The sequence below is a fragment of the Procambarus clarkii genome, chromosome 57, assembly GCF_040958095.1.
Source record: "Procambarus clarkii isolate CNS0578487 chromosome 57, FALCON_Pclarkii_2.0, whole genome shotgun sequence".
NCBI classification, from domain to species: domain Eukaryota; kingdom Metazoa; phylum Arthropoda; class Malacostraca; order Decapoda; family Cambaridae; genus Procambarus; species Procambarus clarkii.
The window spans coordinates 15,944,060-15,960,528 of record NC_091206.1 but is presented as its reverse complement, the minus strand read 5'-3'; the positions used below and the strand labels follow the sequence as shown (position 1 = coordinate 15,960,528).

At 42.9% G+C, this 16,469-nt stretch overlaps 1 protein-coding gene across 1 annotated transcript in view; it reads right to left on the bottom strand.

The window, feature by feature from the left end:
- Positions 1 to 953: 953 nt before the first annotated feature.
- LOC123745010 (serine/threonine-protein phosphatase with EF-hands 1) overlaps positions 954 to 16,469 on the bottom strand; it is a 104,688-nt gene continuing 89,172 nt past the window's right edge. The window contains 12 exon segments of the mRNA XM_045725259.2: positions 954 to 1,302; positions 2,481 to 2,565; positions 4,139 to 4,308; positions 4,631 to 4,764; positions 5,739 to 5,857; positions 6,602 to 6,787; positions 8,525 to 8,656; positions 9,436 to 9,588; positions 11,600 to 11,636; positions 12,683 to 12,849; positions 15,053 to 15,214; positions 15,538 to 15,692. Of these exon segments, the coding sequence (XP_045581215.2) occupies positions 1,004 to 1,302; positions 2,481 to 2,565; positions 4,139 to 4,308; positions 4,631 to 4,764; positions 5,739 to 5,857; positions 6,602 to 6,787; positions 8,525 to 8,656; positions 9,436 to 9,588; positions 11,600 to 11,636; positions 12,683 to 12,849; positions 15,053 to 15,214; positions 15,538 to 15,692 (1,799 nt within the window). The 3' untranslated portion in view covers positions 954 to 1,003.

Genomic DNA, 16,469 nt, shown 5'->3' with positions numbered 1-16,469 from the left:
AGTTACTGATGGGGAATGTGCATCATATTTGCCTTTATTAATAAAGCAATCACTCAAGTGCGCTGCATTATTATTTAATTAAACTGTTAAACTGTATTAATTCAAAGATTATTAAACTCTCTCATATATATATATATATATATATATATATATATATATATATATATATATATATATATATATATATATATATATATATATATATATAAGAACATCATATGATATATCATATGAGTTGCTACTGTAAACCTCCTCACCAATTTAGGTAAAGTAGTATACAGTATCGTTCTTGAATCGTTATTGTAACCATTTCGGTCGCATTTAATGACACGTGTCTACAAGAACGGATGCCTGCAAAATTATTTAAATGCCTCCAACTAAGCGATTTGGGAAACTGTTATTAACCGTATAACTGTATAACAGAGCATTTCGTTAAACACCACGTTGGACACATTTAACCGAGGCAAACGTGAGCTATTGTACTGTGTATAATAGTTGTGTAATGTGTAATTATACACACTACAATAGTGTATAATAGTTGTGTAATTATACACACTACAACAGTAGTGTGTATAATAATACACACTACTGTTGAGCAGTGTGTATTAACTGATCTTCTCCTTCAGCGTTTTCTTTGCAACTCTTCAGCATAAATAATGATATTTGCCATTGATGTGGAGAGGCAGGATGTACTTTAGCTCGTCGAGGTTCCCTTAGACCAACTACTGACCTTCCCCAGGATGCAAGCCACAATAGCTCCCTAACTCCTGGTTATCTATTTACTGATCAGGTGAAAGGAAACGTACACAACAGCTTTGGTTTCTACCCTGAGATTGAACCCGGGTCTTTTGATTGTACATCGAAGGCGAAAACCACTGTACTACAGGACCCTATGTTAATTCACATAGGACCAGTAACTTGGATAACACGGCAGTGATGTTGGTAAACACTAGTTTCAAGGAAGATAGCGTTTAATTCTCTATTTTATTGATACAACAGGTCCCTATGCTCGCGTGTGGGGTATAGTGTGGTCGGGCCGGGTGGGGGCCATGGCGTCCCCGTTTTGATTCCCAACAGCTTCGATGTCGACGTCGTCGTCCTCCTCATCCAGGTCCTCGATGCTCCTCTTACTCGACTCCACGATGCGGAAACACTCCAAGAATTCGTTGAAGTCGATGTATCCGTCTTTGTTGATGTCGATGGAGCGCGCCAAGTCGGCTATTTCCTGTTTTGGGATGGGCACGTCGATGTGGCGACTCAGAAGCTCACACGTCTCGCTAAACTCATCCATGCTGATGTAGCCTGCAAAAGGAGAGGTTGGATCACATACTTCATACTTCGACGGGAGAAGAGGCCGAGTCACAATCACACCTCATGTACTGGAGCATTGCATAAAATATTGGAAGCCATTGGGACGTCGAGTACTATAATGTACAGACTGTCCTCATTTTATTAAGTGCAGCAATTAATTAAATGCATTAGAATTGAGTCCAATTTTACATGCTATAATATCCTCGAGATATTATACCATGCAAAGTTGTATGGGATTCACAGATACGATACATGGATAGGACTTTCTGCTCCAGTGGTGCATGAAATAGAATTAGAGTATGTTTCCTGGGAGCAAAGGTGGGTAACAGCGGATAGAATGAACAATTTATTGCCAGGAAATGGAATCAGCCCTTTGTTGGAAACTATATTGTCGAAGTTGAAGTGAGGAGTTTACAACAAGCGAGAGAGATTATTGCAAACCAACAGCACGTGAAGGGTTGCATGAGGACTGCAACACCAGTCATGAGTAACTGGAACTCTTGCAGTGACAACGACACCACGCAGGTGAGGGACGGTGTTCATGTTTCTGGGGACTAGGTGGTGGCAGCTTTTACGAATTTGTTGGAGGAAATAGTGTGTAGGACTTTAAACAACAGGTAATGGCATGGGGTGTAAATAATAGGAGAAGCGGGATAACTCAGGAAGCGGAACATAAGTTATTAAAACAATAACAAAACAGTCTGGGGACAAACAAGGGGATTAAACTTAACAGCACATTAAAGATGTTCTAAACAAACAGCAGAAGTAACAGAAGCAAAAGAGATGACTTAAGTGCACTTGTCTATACAGAATAAAGATATATTATTTAATTGCAAGACTGAGTATAAATATCAAAATATTTCTTTGATCGAATACACCCAACCCGGAGCTTACAGGACTTGGTAAACATAACCAATTAAGCAGGTTTTGACGGGCCAAGTATGCATAGAAGAGTGTTTGCAGAATGAAATGAGGCGATCTAAATACTTCCTGGATTGAGTAAACATAGCAAGGCGTGTGCAAGAAGACACTTAACATAGTTACATTTGATAAAATACAGCATATCAAATATAGGTAACAGTTGATTGATTCCGTCAAGAAAGCCTGCCTCCGTCAAGAAAGAACCAGGAATGAGCCAGAGGTAAAGCACAGGTAGAAAGGGATCTCACCAGAATTGTCCTTATCGATGAGTCTGAAGATGGTCTCTAGACTGTTCTTATGGCGGTACAGAGCTTCAAATACGGTCGGTCCTCCCTGTGGAAATACGCAGCGTTCAGTGATTACTGGTTAAGAGCTCAGACTACGTTCATTCAGCCCCTCCTTACATACAAAGATCCAAGCTCGTCAATCCAGCCGCCAAACCCCCTATTTATGAATGAAAAGCGGTTTACACACGACTCACAACTGATGACGTCCGAACACTATCGGAACAAGTGCTTCGCTCACGTCCTCTGTTCGAACCACAATTCTATAAATGCTTCATCTACGAACTTATAAATACAAATAATTACCAACAGAACCTAAACACCTAACCTAACCTACGTCAAACTATACATACAATTTTTATGTATAAGAATATTAATTTATATATGAGAACAAATCAAATTTTAATACACAGTATGTTAATATTGATGACTGCGTCTAGGGCGGACGGCCGCTGCTTTAACCAGCCTAGTGTGAGAACGGGTTGAAATATAAATAATCGTCAACAGAACCTAAACATCTAACCTATGCCTAACTATGCACAGAATTTGTATGTATAATAATAATTATTATATATGAGAACAAACCAAATTTTAATATACAGTATGTTAAAATTGATGATTGCGTCCGGGGAGGAAGGCTGCTGCTTTAACCAGCCTAGTGTGAGGACTGGTTGGGTCATTACCCCCTGTGGGATCATATGCCACGCTGTGGACTTCCTCCCGCCTTGGTGACTTCAGGACGCAGGAAGTAAGGAAGCAGCTGGACTTCACGTAACACTCACAAGTAATTAGGTACAAATAATCATCTTTAATATCCTCGGGCCAGATTCACGAAAGCACTTACGCAAGCACTTAAGAACCTGTACATCTTTTCTCAATCTTTGGCGGCTTTGGTTACATTTATTAAACAGTTTACAAGCATGAAAACTTCCCATTCAAGTGTTGTTATTGTTATAAACAGCCTCCTGGTGCTTCGAAGCCCACTAACTGTTTAGTAAATGTAACCAAAGCCGTCAAAGATTGAGGAAAGATGCACACGTTCGTAAGTGCTTGCGTAAGTGCTTTCGTGAATCTGGCCCCTGGTAACTATGGAAGTGTGACGGGGCTGCTCTGCGTCGCGGCATAAACATCAGAAGTGAAGGAATAATTGTAGGTCAGTTCACAATTAATATTCATATTATATAACCACGCAGATGTAGATAATTTGTTTAATGCCAAGAAAAAGGCGTTTTTACACTTATCCCTGGAAACACAAACCGTAACCTGTCTCTATTTTCCGCTTGTTACAACTTGTAATAAAGTTGTTACATCTTGGCTTAACGTTTTTATGACGTATTAGAACGTTGTTACAACTTGCTATATTGGTTGTTATAACTGGTTAGGAGGTGTTAAAACTTGTTTGAACGTTGTACCAACGTCGTAGTTTCGGTGTGTGTTTGGCGGGATTACACTTATTTTACCCGTTCTAATTCACTTATAATGCAGCATAAATTCCTCATATGCATGTATTTCTTTTGACAACCGGCGATAAATTATTAGACCTTTATTTAATTTATATAATTTTGTTGTATTTCTTGCGGTTATTTTGAAATCAAGAGGACCCTTGATAAGGGGTTACCCACCATGATGGGAAGGTCCTTCTTGAAGAGCTCGTCGGTGAAGGAGCTGTGATAGTCGACGAGGCCCGTGGTGGGGTGAAGGGACACCAGCTTCTCCCTCAAGACCCGCCACGGCAGGTTGAGGTGACTCTCCTTCTCCATCACCTCTACCCAGTCCCCGACGCTGATGTAGCCTGAAGAAGGGGGCGGATGTCTTCATTAGAACATAAGTGCTGGAAGGCTGCACAATACGATACCAAGATGACTTTTACTGTGATCGATTGATTGATTGATGAAGATTGAGCCACTCAAAAGATGGCACGGGCCTGAATACCCCGTAAGTGGTAGTGTGATGTTCTTGTGTTGTTATGCTAAATTTTAGCAGATAATAAGAACATAAGAACAAAGGTAACTGCAGAAGGCGAGGCAGCTTCTATCTATAACCACCCATAATGCATATTCTATTCCAAAGGGTTCTTTTCACTTTGGTTAGTCTAGAAGAGATCTAAAACTCACCTATCTTGTCCTTGTCCTTCTGCTGGAAGGCCACCAAGAGCCTCGATTTCGAGGCAAGGATTTGGCCTCGTAACTCCCTGAAGGCGGACGTCTCCATCCTCCCGACATTCTCGCGGATCGTCAGCTTACGTGACCTGATGATGGTAAAGTTATCCGAACGTGAGAGGAGTTTGCGTGTGAGGTGGATAGCGAAAGATCACCAAAATAAAATCGTTGTGAAATCTGAAATCTGATTTCACTCAATGCAGTGAAAAATAGTATTAGAGGACGCTGGTGATAACTAATAGAGAGGGTTACTTAAGCAAGTGGGTTTGTTTTGATTTGGTAAGATAGAATTTAGGGATCCGATGCCAAGCGCACGGCCCAGTTAGCTATTCAATGCGCAAGGGAGTGAATAGGTGAATCAATATGACTAGATAAAGGCATTGCTAACGGGAAGCCGGATAGTGTTGTAATGAATGAGGGAATACAGTATTGGGAAGCTCTTTAGAGGCGGTGTGTCCACTCACAAGATGATTGGCGCTGCCCAATAAACTCGCTCCTCGGGGCAAAATTTAAATTTAAGGGCACTACGTAGGACAGTGGGTAGGACAGCACGTAGGACAGCACGTAGAACAGTGCGTAGGATAGCACGTAGAACAGTGCTATTAGGCAGGAAGGCATCGCTATTATAAAGAATGATAAACATATTATGCAGACTGAAAGAGCTATTATTAAGGAAGATTTATTTATTAAGAAGACTGTTATTGCTAGTTTGAAGGATGACAGAGCTATTACAGAGAGAGCTGTTTTAAAAAACGCATTGGAAGAACTATGAAAGACTAAGGTTTATAGGAATAAGGATAGAGATGTTAAATAGGAGCACAGTGCTATTAGGAAGATCAGGAGCATTAAAAAGATGACCTGTGCTGTTTGAAATGATGAGTTTTAAGAAATACAGAAAACTGTTAGTGCTGCGAGGAGTGCTTATAGGGCTCCTCGAAAGGCGGCCTGAGCTAACGAGGAGAGCTGCCTCGTTAGGGAGAATAGCTACTAGGAAGGCAGGTGCCAGGAGAAATATTGAACAATTCTAATTCCCAGCATGTCGTACACACAGACTGGAACTCACTTAGTGTCTGCGGTGTACTGGACGAAGTGGGGCTCCAGGTTGGGGCCCTGGAGCTTGACGTAGGCGCCTCTGTTGCTGCCAGAGTCATAGTAGTTGGAGGCGGAGAAGATGGTGAGACACTGAAGGAAGACAAAGATCTCATGAGATCAACCAATGGGCTGTGATCTTAAACATAAGATCAACCAATGGGCTGAGGGCAAATAATATAAATACCAAACTCATTGAGACACCATCCATATAACTCATTTAGAAATTTAGTGTGAAATGCATATAAATCTGTCTGTCTGTCCACCCTCCTGTCCATCATTCAGTCAGATCCCTTCAATCCTTCCGTTTGTCCGTCTGTCTCTGTCTCTCTCTGTCATATTTTAATGTAATATCTAATATAATGGTATTAATAACTAAGCCCCGGATGAAAGCAAGCCTCTGCAACATGTCTATATAAAGTAATTAAACGTGTAATCAATGTGCATAATCATGTTTATAATTACATTTTAATACCCTTTTGATCGTCAAAACGGAATGTGAACTGAAGTGAAAAAATTGTCATTAAAATTTCACAAATTGTCAACTTATTAATTTTTTAAAATCTTCCGGTAAAAATTACCGTCAAAATATTTTTTAGTAAACCACAGTTTTAATTAACATAAGAAAATACTCTCCATGTGTTTTCTTTAGAGTAAACAAATGTTCCGTATTTTTAGGTAAGACTTAAAATGTATTACTAATCGAAATGTCCTGGAAAAGTGATGTTACTTTCACTGATTTATTCATTGTAGATTGTTGCCAGTGCAAAATACATCAATTGACCTATTTTCAATGTAGGAAGTTATTGACCTCAAGAATTAGGGTGAACTACTTACCGTACTGTCGTGAGTAAACTCGTAGCCGTCCACCTTACACTCGTGGGAGCGGATGAGGAGGGAGAACCCATGTTTCCTGAGGAAGTCGTGGGTGATGTCTGGCCCGAAGTAGCTGCCGCCGCCCCTGAAGGTGTTGGGACAACACCCAGCTTGGCTCTGTGGGTCACTCCACAGTAGGTCCAGCACCTGAGAAGTACAGACGGTATCTGGTAGCCCGTTAACTGTGACACAGGGGCAGATGCGTACCTCTGCTCCAGAATTGCTCGTATCCTTGGGCAGAACGTCGTACCCTGGGCACAGCGCAAGGCGTATCATACGCTTCAGACTGTGTGGAGCCCGGGGCTCAGCTGTGGGCGTACCTTGAGCTCTACCCAAGTACACTTTAGGCTTCACACTGTCCTTACTTCGGCCCAGAGTTCCCACTGTCCGTACTTCAGCCCTGTGTTCCGAATCGTGCGTTCCTATGCCTATAATGTACAGTATGAATACTGTTGGATCCACCTTGCTCGTACAGTGCATATCCTACCCCTTAGGCTTCACAATGTGTACAATGAACTCCACCCTATGCGTAAAGAACTTGTATAAATACGATATCAAATTAACTAACAAATCAACCTGTTATAACCGAATTTTCAATTAGACATTCGTAAAAGATGGTGATATAACCATTCTCTATAACTTTTTTGGCGTGACTGGAAGTGGTTCGACCCTTTCCTCCACCCTAATGCACACGATTGGATTCCTGTCTGCTTTAATCCTCCTCCTCCTCTTTCTCCTCCTCCTCGCATATTTCAATTATTTATACATGTTTACACAAACACTGCAGTATTTGCACCATACTCACTTGTCTTTCCTTCTCCCTCTCCCTGCTGTTGACACGCACTTGAGTGCTCGGGCCCGGGGAAATCTCCCAATCAATCACTTCAATACTTCATATCTTCATTAGAACTAAAATGTCTCACGCGTAACATTAAACGCCCCCTAGATAACATGTGACCAAGGAGCTGTGCCTCTTCATGTGTTATAAGAGTGTGGCCCACTGAGATTGTGCCTCTTACGGGCTCACCATAGCCCGTGCTACATAGACATTTCGTTCTGAGTAGCTAAATCTAAAACAAGAAGAAGAGAGTGTGGCAATATTGACTCACCTCATTCCCTCCCTGCTGTCTGATCTCATAAATATTCCCTACAAACATGCTATAGGTCAACTCTGTCCAGAACATAGGTGAAAGAGATCCAATACTTCTTTCACAGCGTGTAACACCACTTGGATCTTGGCAAGTTATTACTCGGAAACAACAATTTGTAATTAGAAGTAGAGAACTATCACAAGTGCGTAGCCCAATTATGGATACATAAAAAACACTTCATAATTGTAGAGTGGGAGATATAATGTTTAGAGGCAATGTCAGTTAGGAGTTATAGTGAAGGACTTAAGTCCCTTGTAAGTCCGTACTGGCAGGTGTTATGAGATGAGAGACGCTTTGGGCGGCTCGCCACATTAGCGGTGTTAGCTTACATTAGCGGCTTGGGATTGGTGTTGTGTAGCACTTAGAAGAGTGCGGTGGGTGACCAGTGCTATAGAAGGGGACGAGGAGGGAGGGAGAGAGGGAAGGAAGGGAAAAAAATGAAGGTGGGAGGGAAAAAAAGGAAGGATGGAGGGAGGAAGAAACGAGGGAGGAAGAAACGAGGGAGGAAGAGGAGGCAGAAAGAAGGGAAGGAATGGAGTATGAGAAGAAGTCAAAAAGAACGGAGTAGGGGAGGGAAGAGAGGAAGGAATGTGGGAGAAAGGAAGGAAACAAGATCGGAAAGAATGAAGTGAGACGAGAGGAAGAAAAAGAGGAAAGAAGGGAGAAGTTCAAGATCATTACAGTTGTGTTTTATGAGTCGCTTAGTTGGAAGAAACCGTCGAGGAGGACTGACCTGCTTCCACTCGAAGGAGGAGGTCAGTAGCTGCACCTCCCTGCAGGCGTCCGAGTCGTCGTCGTCACCCTCTTCCGCTGACGAGCTGTCGTCTAGCAGCGCTGCCGACGGGGCCCTCAGCACGCTCATGTACTGCACCGCCCAAGTGAACAATGAACAATGAACAGCGTCAAAGTGAGAACATGGGCCAGCAACCTCCAGGTATAATCTTAAAGGCTCGCTCAGCGCCTTCATCAGCTCCTGAGCCGCAGAAGGATTTTATAAATACTAATGGTGATTATTACAAAACATCTATTACTGTTTTGTTGCCAACCTCTTGAACACCCATTCCCGACTAATGGCAAGCTCTTGACACCCATTCCCGACTAATGGCAAGTTCTTGACACCCATTCCCGACTAATGGCAAGTTCTTGACACCCATTCAAGCCGACTTACCCAACATTCTAGTAGTGCTGAACTGGAATGGCTCATGGGAGGCGACCGGTGAGAGACAGTTAAATAATGAGGAGAAAGACTACATCATCACCGAATAATGAGTAAAAAGACTACATGATCACTGAATAATGAGGAGGAAGACTACATGATCACTGAATAATGAAGAAAACGACTACATGATCACTGAATAATGAGGAAAAAGACTACAGGATTACCGAATAATGAAGAAAAAGACTACATGATCACTGAATAATGAGTAAAAAGACTACATGATGACTGAATAATGAGTAAAAATACTACATGATCACCGAATAATGAGGAAAAAGACTACATGATCACTGAATAATGAGTAAAAAGACTACATGATCACCGAATAATGAGGAAAACGTCTACATGATCACCGAACAATGAGGAGACAGACTGCCAGCAGACAAGCGACGAAGGAAACCAAAGGGTAAACAAACCGAGCCACAGACCTTGCTTCTGTCTATGGTGGAGAGCCACTTGACGTCCGTGTCGAGGGAGACGCCGCCGTGGACCACCATCACCTTGTTGTCTATGACGGTGGCCAGAGGCAGCCACCGGTACACCTCCTCCAGCAGCCGCAGGATCCTGGGCCCGTGAGGCGCCTAGTGGAAGGTCAGGGCGATGTTGACAGCAGCGAGGAGGAGGAAGAGGAAGGGATATAGGGTGCCACGAAGGGAAGAAGGGTGCTCCGAAGGGGAGGGATATAGTGTGCCACGAAATGATATATGGTGTCAGGTAAGGGGAGAAGGGATATTGGGTGCCATTAAGAGGGGGAATGTAATATAAGCTGTAAAAGGAGTGAGGGAGAGAACTGACAGCTATAGGTTTAGGGGAAGATAAAGATCGGAAAGAAAATATTTAATACCGAGACCACAGGGGTAAAGGGGCCAATTAAGACGTCATGCTAGGGAGGGATGAGGCATTCAATTTACAAATTTATGTATAGAGTTGTCAGGGGTGGGGGAAAGTTTATATAGTCATAGGTTGAGGAAGAAGGGAAGGGGTTATAACGTTGTTATATTCTCTCTGTCTCTCTCGTTGTCTCTCTCTCTCTCTCTCTCTCTCTCTCTCTCTCTCTCTCTCTCTCTCTCTCTCTCTGAGTTTACATACTAATACAACACAACTCAAACAGCAAGAGACCACAGAATATATATATATATATATATATATATATATATATATATATATATATATATATATATATATATATATATATAATATCATATCATATATCATATTCTTGGATCGAAACACGAAAGGTCTCCCAGTAAAACCTAAATATTTATTTTAGTCTTTCTTACCAGTACCATTCCATAGCTTACTTGTCTTGAGCACACTCTTCCTTCATGCAGGTCAGCGTTCAATCCCCGACCGTCTAAATGGTTGGGCACCATTCCTTTTCCCCGTCCCATCCCAAAACCTTATCCTGACCCCCTTAAAAGTGCTATATAGTCGTAATGACTTGGCGCTTTCCCCCTGATAACTTCCTCCCGCCCTCACCAACTCTTAAAGACACACTCACCTACTCCTTCACAAAATTAACTCTGCAACGTTTCCCCTGGAAACACAAACCGAAACTGTCTCTATTTTCCGCTTATTACAACTTGTAATAAAGTTGTTACATATTGTCTTAACGTGTTTATGACGTATTAGAACGTTGTTACAACTTGCTATATTGGTTGTTATAACTGCTTAGGTGTTAAAACTTGTTCGAACGTTGTACCAACGTCGTATTTTCGGTGTGTGTTTGGGGTGTTTAGACTCACAACAGCCAACTTAACTGGCCGGCATCATACTTCGTCATTGTAGCTAACAGTACACTCACCTTCAACGTCATATTCATCTTTCCCAACAACAGGATCAAAGAACAGAAGAATAAAAAGTTTTCAGAATGTAAAGCAGCTCCCCCCCCCCCCCCCCGGTAGGCAACTGGTTTTTAGGTCCCAATTTCTTCCACTCCTGTCTTCCTATTAATGAACCTCTATTCTGCTACTTGGCAACTTGTTCCAAGCGTCCTTAATGCCATTTCATATCTAGGATTTACCCGAGACTTTTCTAACTTTACAAATATTTGAGATTTGGCGCCACTTTTTTAATTTTCATCGCGAGTCGATATTTCCAAAACCTAATTTGATTTCGCCCAAATAAATCTCTTTCATGTCTCTACAAAGTTAGCTCAGGTTGTCCCTTGCGCTACATCTCTAGGAGGAAGGAAAGGAAGTGATGAGGAGAAAGTGTTAAGCCAAGATGACTATGTAGCACATGGAAGGAATAGGACAGAATAGGATCTGGAATAGGAAGACAGAGGAAAGAAACAGTTCCCAACCACTTAGACTATCGGGGATCGAACGCCGATCTTCAAGAATTGAGCGGGTCGCTGAACCAACACTGGCCAAGTGGTTGGCCCTACACTTCTTGACAGAATAGGAAAAATCTGTTTTCTTAGTCCTGGTTCGAACGTAAGGAAGGTTGCTAATAGTTAATATGTTTTCTCTTTTTTTCCCTCTGTATACGTTCAAGATAATTCATATACATTCTACACTACTAACCCAGTTACTACTCATCCTTCAGCACTACTCATTCCTCAGCACTACTCACCCCAGCAGTACTCACCTTGTACTTCCTACTGACCTCCTTACAGAAGCCGTACCTGAACAGAGACGATCACAGGCATTAGCGACAGTTTTGGTATCAAAATTATTTTACACATCAGTATATTATTATATCAATTACACAATGTAAAAATTTTTGCTCCATGATAGCAAGTGTTATTTTCTCATTGCTTATGCCTCCAAAGTATAAAGAAAGGCTATTGAACAAATCCACAAGCGCCGTGATGAGGATTCGAACCTACGTCCGAAAGCATCCTACCCATAAAATGGTTATTACTTCACTCAAATTTCGCTGTGACCTTTGCCTCAGTCAGCATAGGCAAAACGTCATAAGGAGTCGGCACCTTTTAGATACCTTTATCTAAAGCTATGATACATCATTTCATAAGTCGGCAGCCTTCAGGCACCTTTTCAAGACGTCTTTCCTAAGTTGTCTTAGGTAAAGGTGAAATCAAAGTCTTTGGGGGGGGGGGGGGAGGAGGGGGATAACAACCATTTTTTATACTCTTTAGTTATAAGCAATTAGAAAATAACACTTATTACCAAGGGATAACACAATTGTTAGTGTTATATTTCGAATCACACTTGCACTAAGGGAGGATGTTGTTGTCTAGACACATTGAGGCAAAGTAAATATTGTGTTATATACCTGCATTAAAGCATGACTTTTACTTGGCTAAGTGACCTTTCCTGGCAGCATGACCCTTCCTGGCAGCATGACTTGGTGTAATGACCCTAACTGTCAGGATAACCTTGTCGTAGGCATAACCCTCTCATTCAACCTGACCTGGCAGCATTATTCAGCCTGGCTACATAAGGCCTTGACTGTGACCTTACCTGATGCCTCCGCCAGGACTGCTCGATACAGCGACGCCTCGCTTCCGGCAGGTCGGCGCTTGATCCCCAATGGTCCAAGAAAGTTGAGTGCCATTCCTTCACTCAGTCTTCACTCGACTATCTATCCTGCCCTCATATCCCTTCCAAGTGCTATATAGTCAGTGGCTTAACGCTTTCTCCTTAAAATTGTCTTACCTTTATCTAATCTTACCTAACACGGTGTCTCAAGACGCATACATGGTCTCACCTGGCGTTCATGACCAAGTCTTCGTGGTTTCCGCGGTTAAGGTAGACTTCTGCAGGAAAGACCACGACGAGCGCTAGCAGGAGGAGGATCACCTCCATCGACTTGCGGCCGCGGTCCACGAAGTCACCGTTGAACACGTATGGGTTATCGGTAGAGGGCAGCCCGTTCTGTCAGAGCACAGGGAGGAGATTACTGACTGAACGTAGAGGGCAGCCCGTTCTGTCAGAGCACAGGGAGGAGATTACTGACTGAACGTAGAGGGCAGCCCGTTCTGTCAGAGCACAGGGAGGAGATTACTGACTGAACGTAGAGGGCAGCCCATTCTGTCAGAGCACAGGGAGGCGATTACCGACTGACCGTAGAGGGCAGCCCGTTCTGTCAGAGTACAGAGAGGCGATTACTGACTAGAGGGCAGCCCGTTCTGTCAGCGCACAGGGAGGCGATTACTGAGTATAGAAGGCTGCCCGGTATATCTGAGTCAGGTCAATAATTGGGAACAGACTACAAAAGGTCGCTATATCTGAGTCAGGAAACTCATCAGGGGATTACAGTAAAGGATAACGTATTCTACAAGACGGAAGGTGGGGAGCTTACCAAAGTCTTAAAAAAAAGGCTTACGGTTAGTGTACGAGAGCATGGATCAGCCCTTTCTGCACTGATCAGGGTAGACTGCAGACTCAGCAGTCCGTTCTGCTGAATTAGGATGATGAGTTGGGTGTGAAGGGTGGCCAAAGTGCTCATCAGGGACTCAAGTAATATGCATCAATTCATTTGTATCATGCAAGGGAAATTATTCTATTTTGTTCAACTATCATTCGTACTCTCTCGGTTATCATTCATAGTCTTTCAATTATTATTCCTAGTATTTAAATTATCATTCATAGTCTTAGTTATTATTCGTAGTATTTAAATTATCATTCATAGTCTTAGTTATTATTCGTAGTATTTAAATTATCATTCATAGTCTTAGTTATTATTCGTAGTATTTAAATTATCATTCATAGTCTTTCAATAATTATACATACCAATGTAATACCAATTCATACCAATATAATTTGTATTAATGCCAATATAATGTATATCATCCATGCGATTACAATCTCTATAATTCACACTAATATAATTTAAGTCATAAAAATATCTTTAGAATGAATGTAATTACTGTTAATCATACCAGTGTAATTGTTACTATTTACACAGAAATAATTGGTATCACTCTTAACAATATATATGATATCAACCAATCATATTTTAATTATCATTTATGCATACGTAATTACCACATAATTGCTTTCATTCATTCGGTAATTGCTGTAACACAGTGGCAGTGAAGAGATCTGACTTTTACTGTCACCTTATAGGAGAGTGCTGAGGATTGTAGAGAGCCACTGACCTTATAGGAGTGCTGAGGATTGTAGAGAGCCACTGACCTTATAGGAGTGCTGAGGATTGTAGAGAGCCACTGACCTTATCGGAGAGTGATGAGGATTGTAGAGACCCACTGACCTTATAGGAGTGCTGAGGATTGTAGAGAGCCACTGACCTTATAGGAGTGCTGAGGATTGTAGAGAGCTACTGACCTTATCGGAGAGTGGTGAGGATTGTAGAGACCCACTGACCTTATAGGAGTGCTGAGGATTGTAGAGAGCCACTGACCTTATCGGAGTGCTGAGGATTGTAGAGAGCCACTGACCTTATAGGAGTGCTGCGGATTGTAGAGAGCCACTGACCTTATAGGAGTGCTGAGGATTGTAGAGAGCCACTGACCTTATAGGAGTGCTGAGGATTGTAGAGAGCCACTGACCTTATCGGAGAGTGCTGAGGATCGTAGAGAGCCACTGACCTTATAGGAGTGCTGAGGATTGTAGAGAGCCACTGACCTTATCGGAGTGCTGAGGATTGTAGAGAGCCACTGACCTTATCGGAGAGTGCTGAGGATTGTAGAGAGCCACTGACCTTATAGGAGTGCTGAGGATTGTAGAGAGCCACTGACCTTATCGGAGAGTGGTGAGGATTGTAGAGAGCCACTGACCTTATAGGAGTGGTGAGGATTGTAGAGAGCCACTGACCTTATAGGAGAGTGGTGAGGATTGTAGAGAGCCACTGACCTTATAGGAGAGTGCTGAGGATTGTAGAGACCCACTGACCTTATAGGAGAGTGGTGAGGATTGTAGAGAGCCACTGACCTTATAGGAGAGTGCTGAGGATTGTAGAGACCCACTGACCTTATAGGAGTGCTGAGGATTGTAGAGACCCACTGACCTTATAGGAGTGCTGAGGATTGTAGAGACCCACTGATGTTATATAGAGTGAGAACTGCAGAGACCCATTGCCCTTATAGGACAGGGAACACTGTAGGTACCCACTGACCTTATAAAGGACAGTGAGAAGGTCGTCAAGCTTGCCGTGGAGGTCGCCGACCACCGTGACCTGACCTGAGATGGCCGTGGAGGCTTGAGTAACGGTGGGGCGCTGTCTGAGTACCCTCACTCCCTCCCTAAGGACCACGTACACGTAGCGGGAGTGTAGCGTCTGTAGAAGGGAAGGGGACACCTACATCTTCCAAGAAATCTCACCTATGTTAAAGGCATAGTTATTCATAGTTAAACCCAAAATCTAGAATATGTGTATCCCTTGTGTACTCTACATAAACTAGTTAACGCTTTCTAGCCCGTCAAGGTTGGAAGTCGGTCAGAGAGAGTTAAAATTGATATCCCAGTTCGAAATTGGCAAATTAAAATCCCCTTCGATGTTTACTTTATGTTTTTACTGTATATTTATGATGATGGAATTTATTTTCATTAGTGTCGAGTGACTGACCAGGGGAACTATGCTTAGAATCAAGTGTTGTTGACCTTTTTCTTCTTGAAGGCGTCGACCAGTATGTGTATGGAGTCGGTGGTGAGAGGAGTGGTGAGGTGAGGTCCCTTGTAGCTTCCCTCCACCGCCACGTCCTCCATCCACGCCTCCTCCAGCAACCTCTTGTTCCTGGCCTCCTCCCCTTCTTCGTCTGTGGAGTGAGGTACGAAGAGGACAATTAGTGTCTCTCTCTTTCTCTCTCTTTCTCTCTCTCTCTCTCTGTCTCTCTCTCTGTCTCTCTCTCTGTCTGTCTCTCTCTCTCTCTCTCTCTCTCTCTCTCTCTCTCTCTCTCTCTCTGTCTGTCTGTCTGTCTGTCTGTCTGTCTGTCTGTCTGTCTGTCTGTCTGTCTGTCTCTCTCTCTCTCTCTCTCTCTCTCTCTCTCTCTCTCTCTCTCTCTCTCTCTCTCTCTCTCTCTCTCTCTCTCTCTCTCTCTCTCTCTCTCTCTCTCTCTCAAAACATTAATTTCCTAAATGGTAGCAATTGCACAAACAAATATTTGCAGGCGTTTATAATTACTAAGCTGTAGTGTCATGATGACGAGTGAGTCAACATTCACCCAGAGAAAAGTTGAGGGGGAGGTAAGGAGGTGAAGGGGGTAGAGAGGGGCAATGGGTAAGGGGAAAACGGAGGGTGAGTGGGGGGGATGAGTAGAATGAACACTCACTGATGTAGGAAGAGGGACTAGAATGAAGAGCAGAGTCTACACTCACGGAGAAGAATGAAAAGCAACTGCTGCACACTCACCCAGTTGGGAGAGATGCCCAAGATGAGTAGGAGGGGAGATACTCACCCAAGGTGAGGGGAGGACCTGGGAGGAGTATAGAGATACTCACCCAAGGTGGGGTAGGACCTGGGAGGAGTATAGTAGTAGTAGTAGGCATCCATCAGTCTCATGAGACTATAGAGTTGCGCTCTGGTTGTCGGTCTG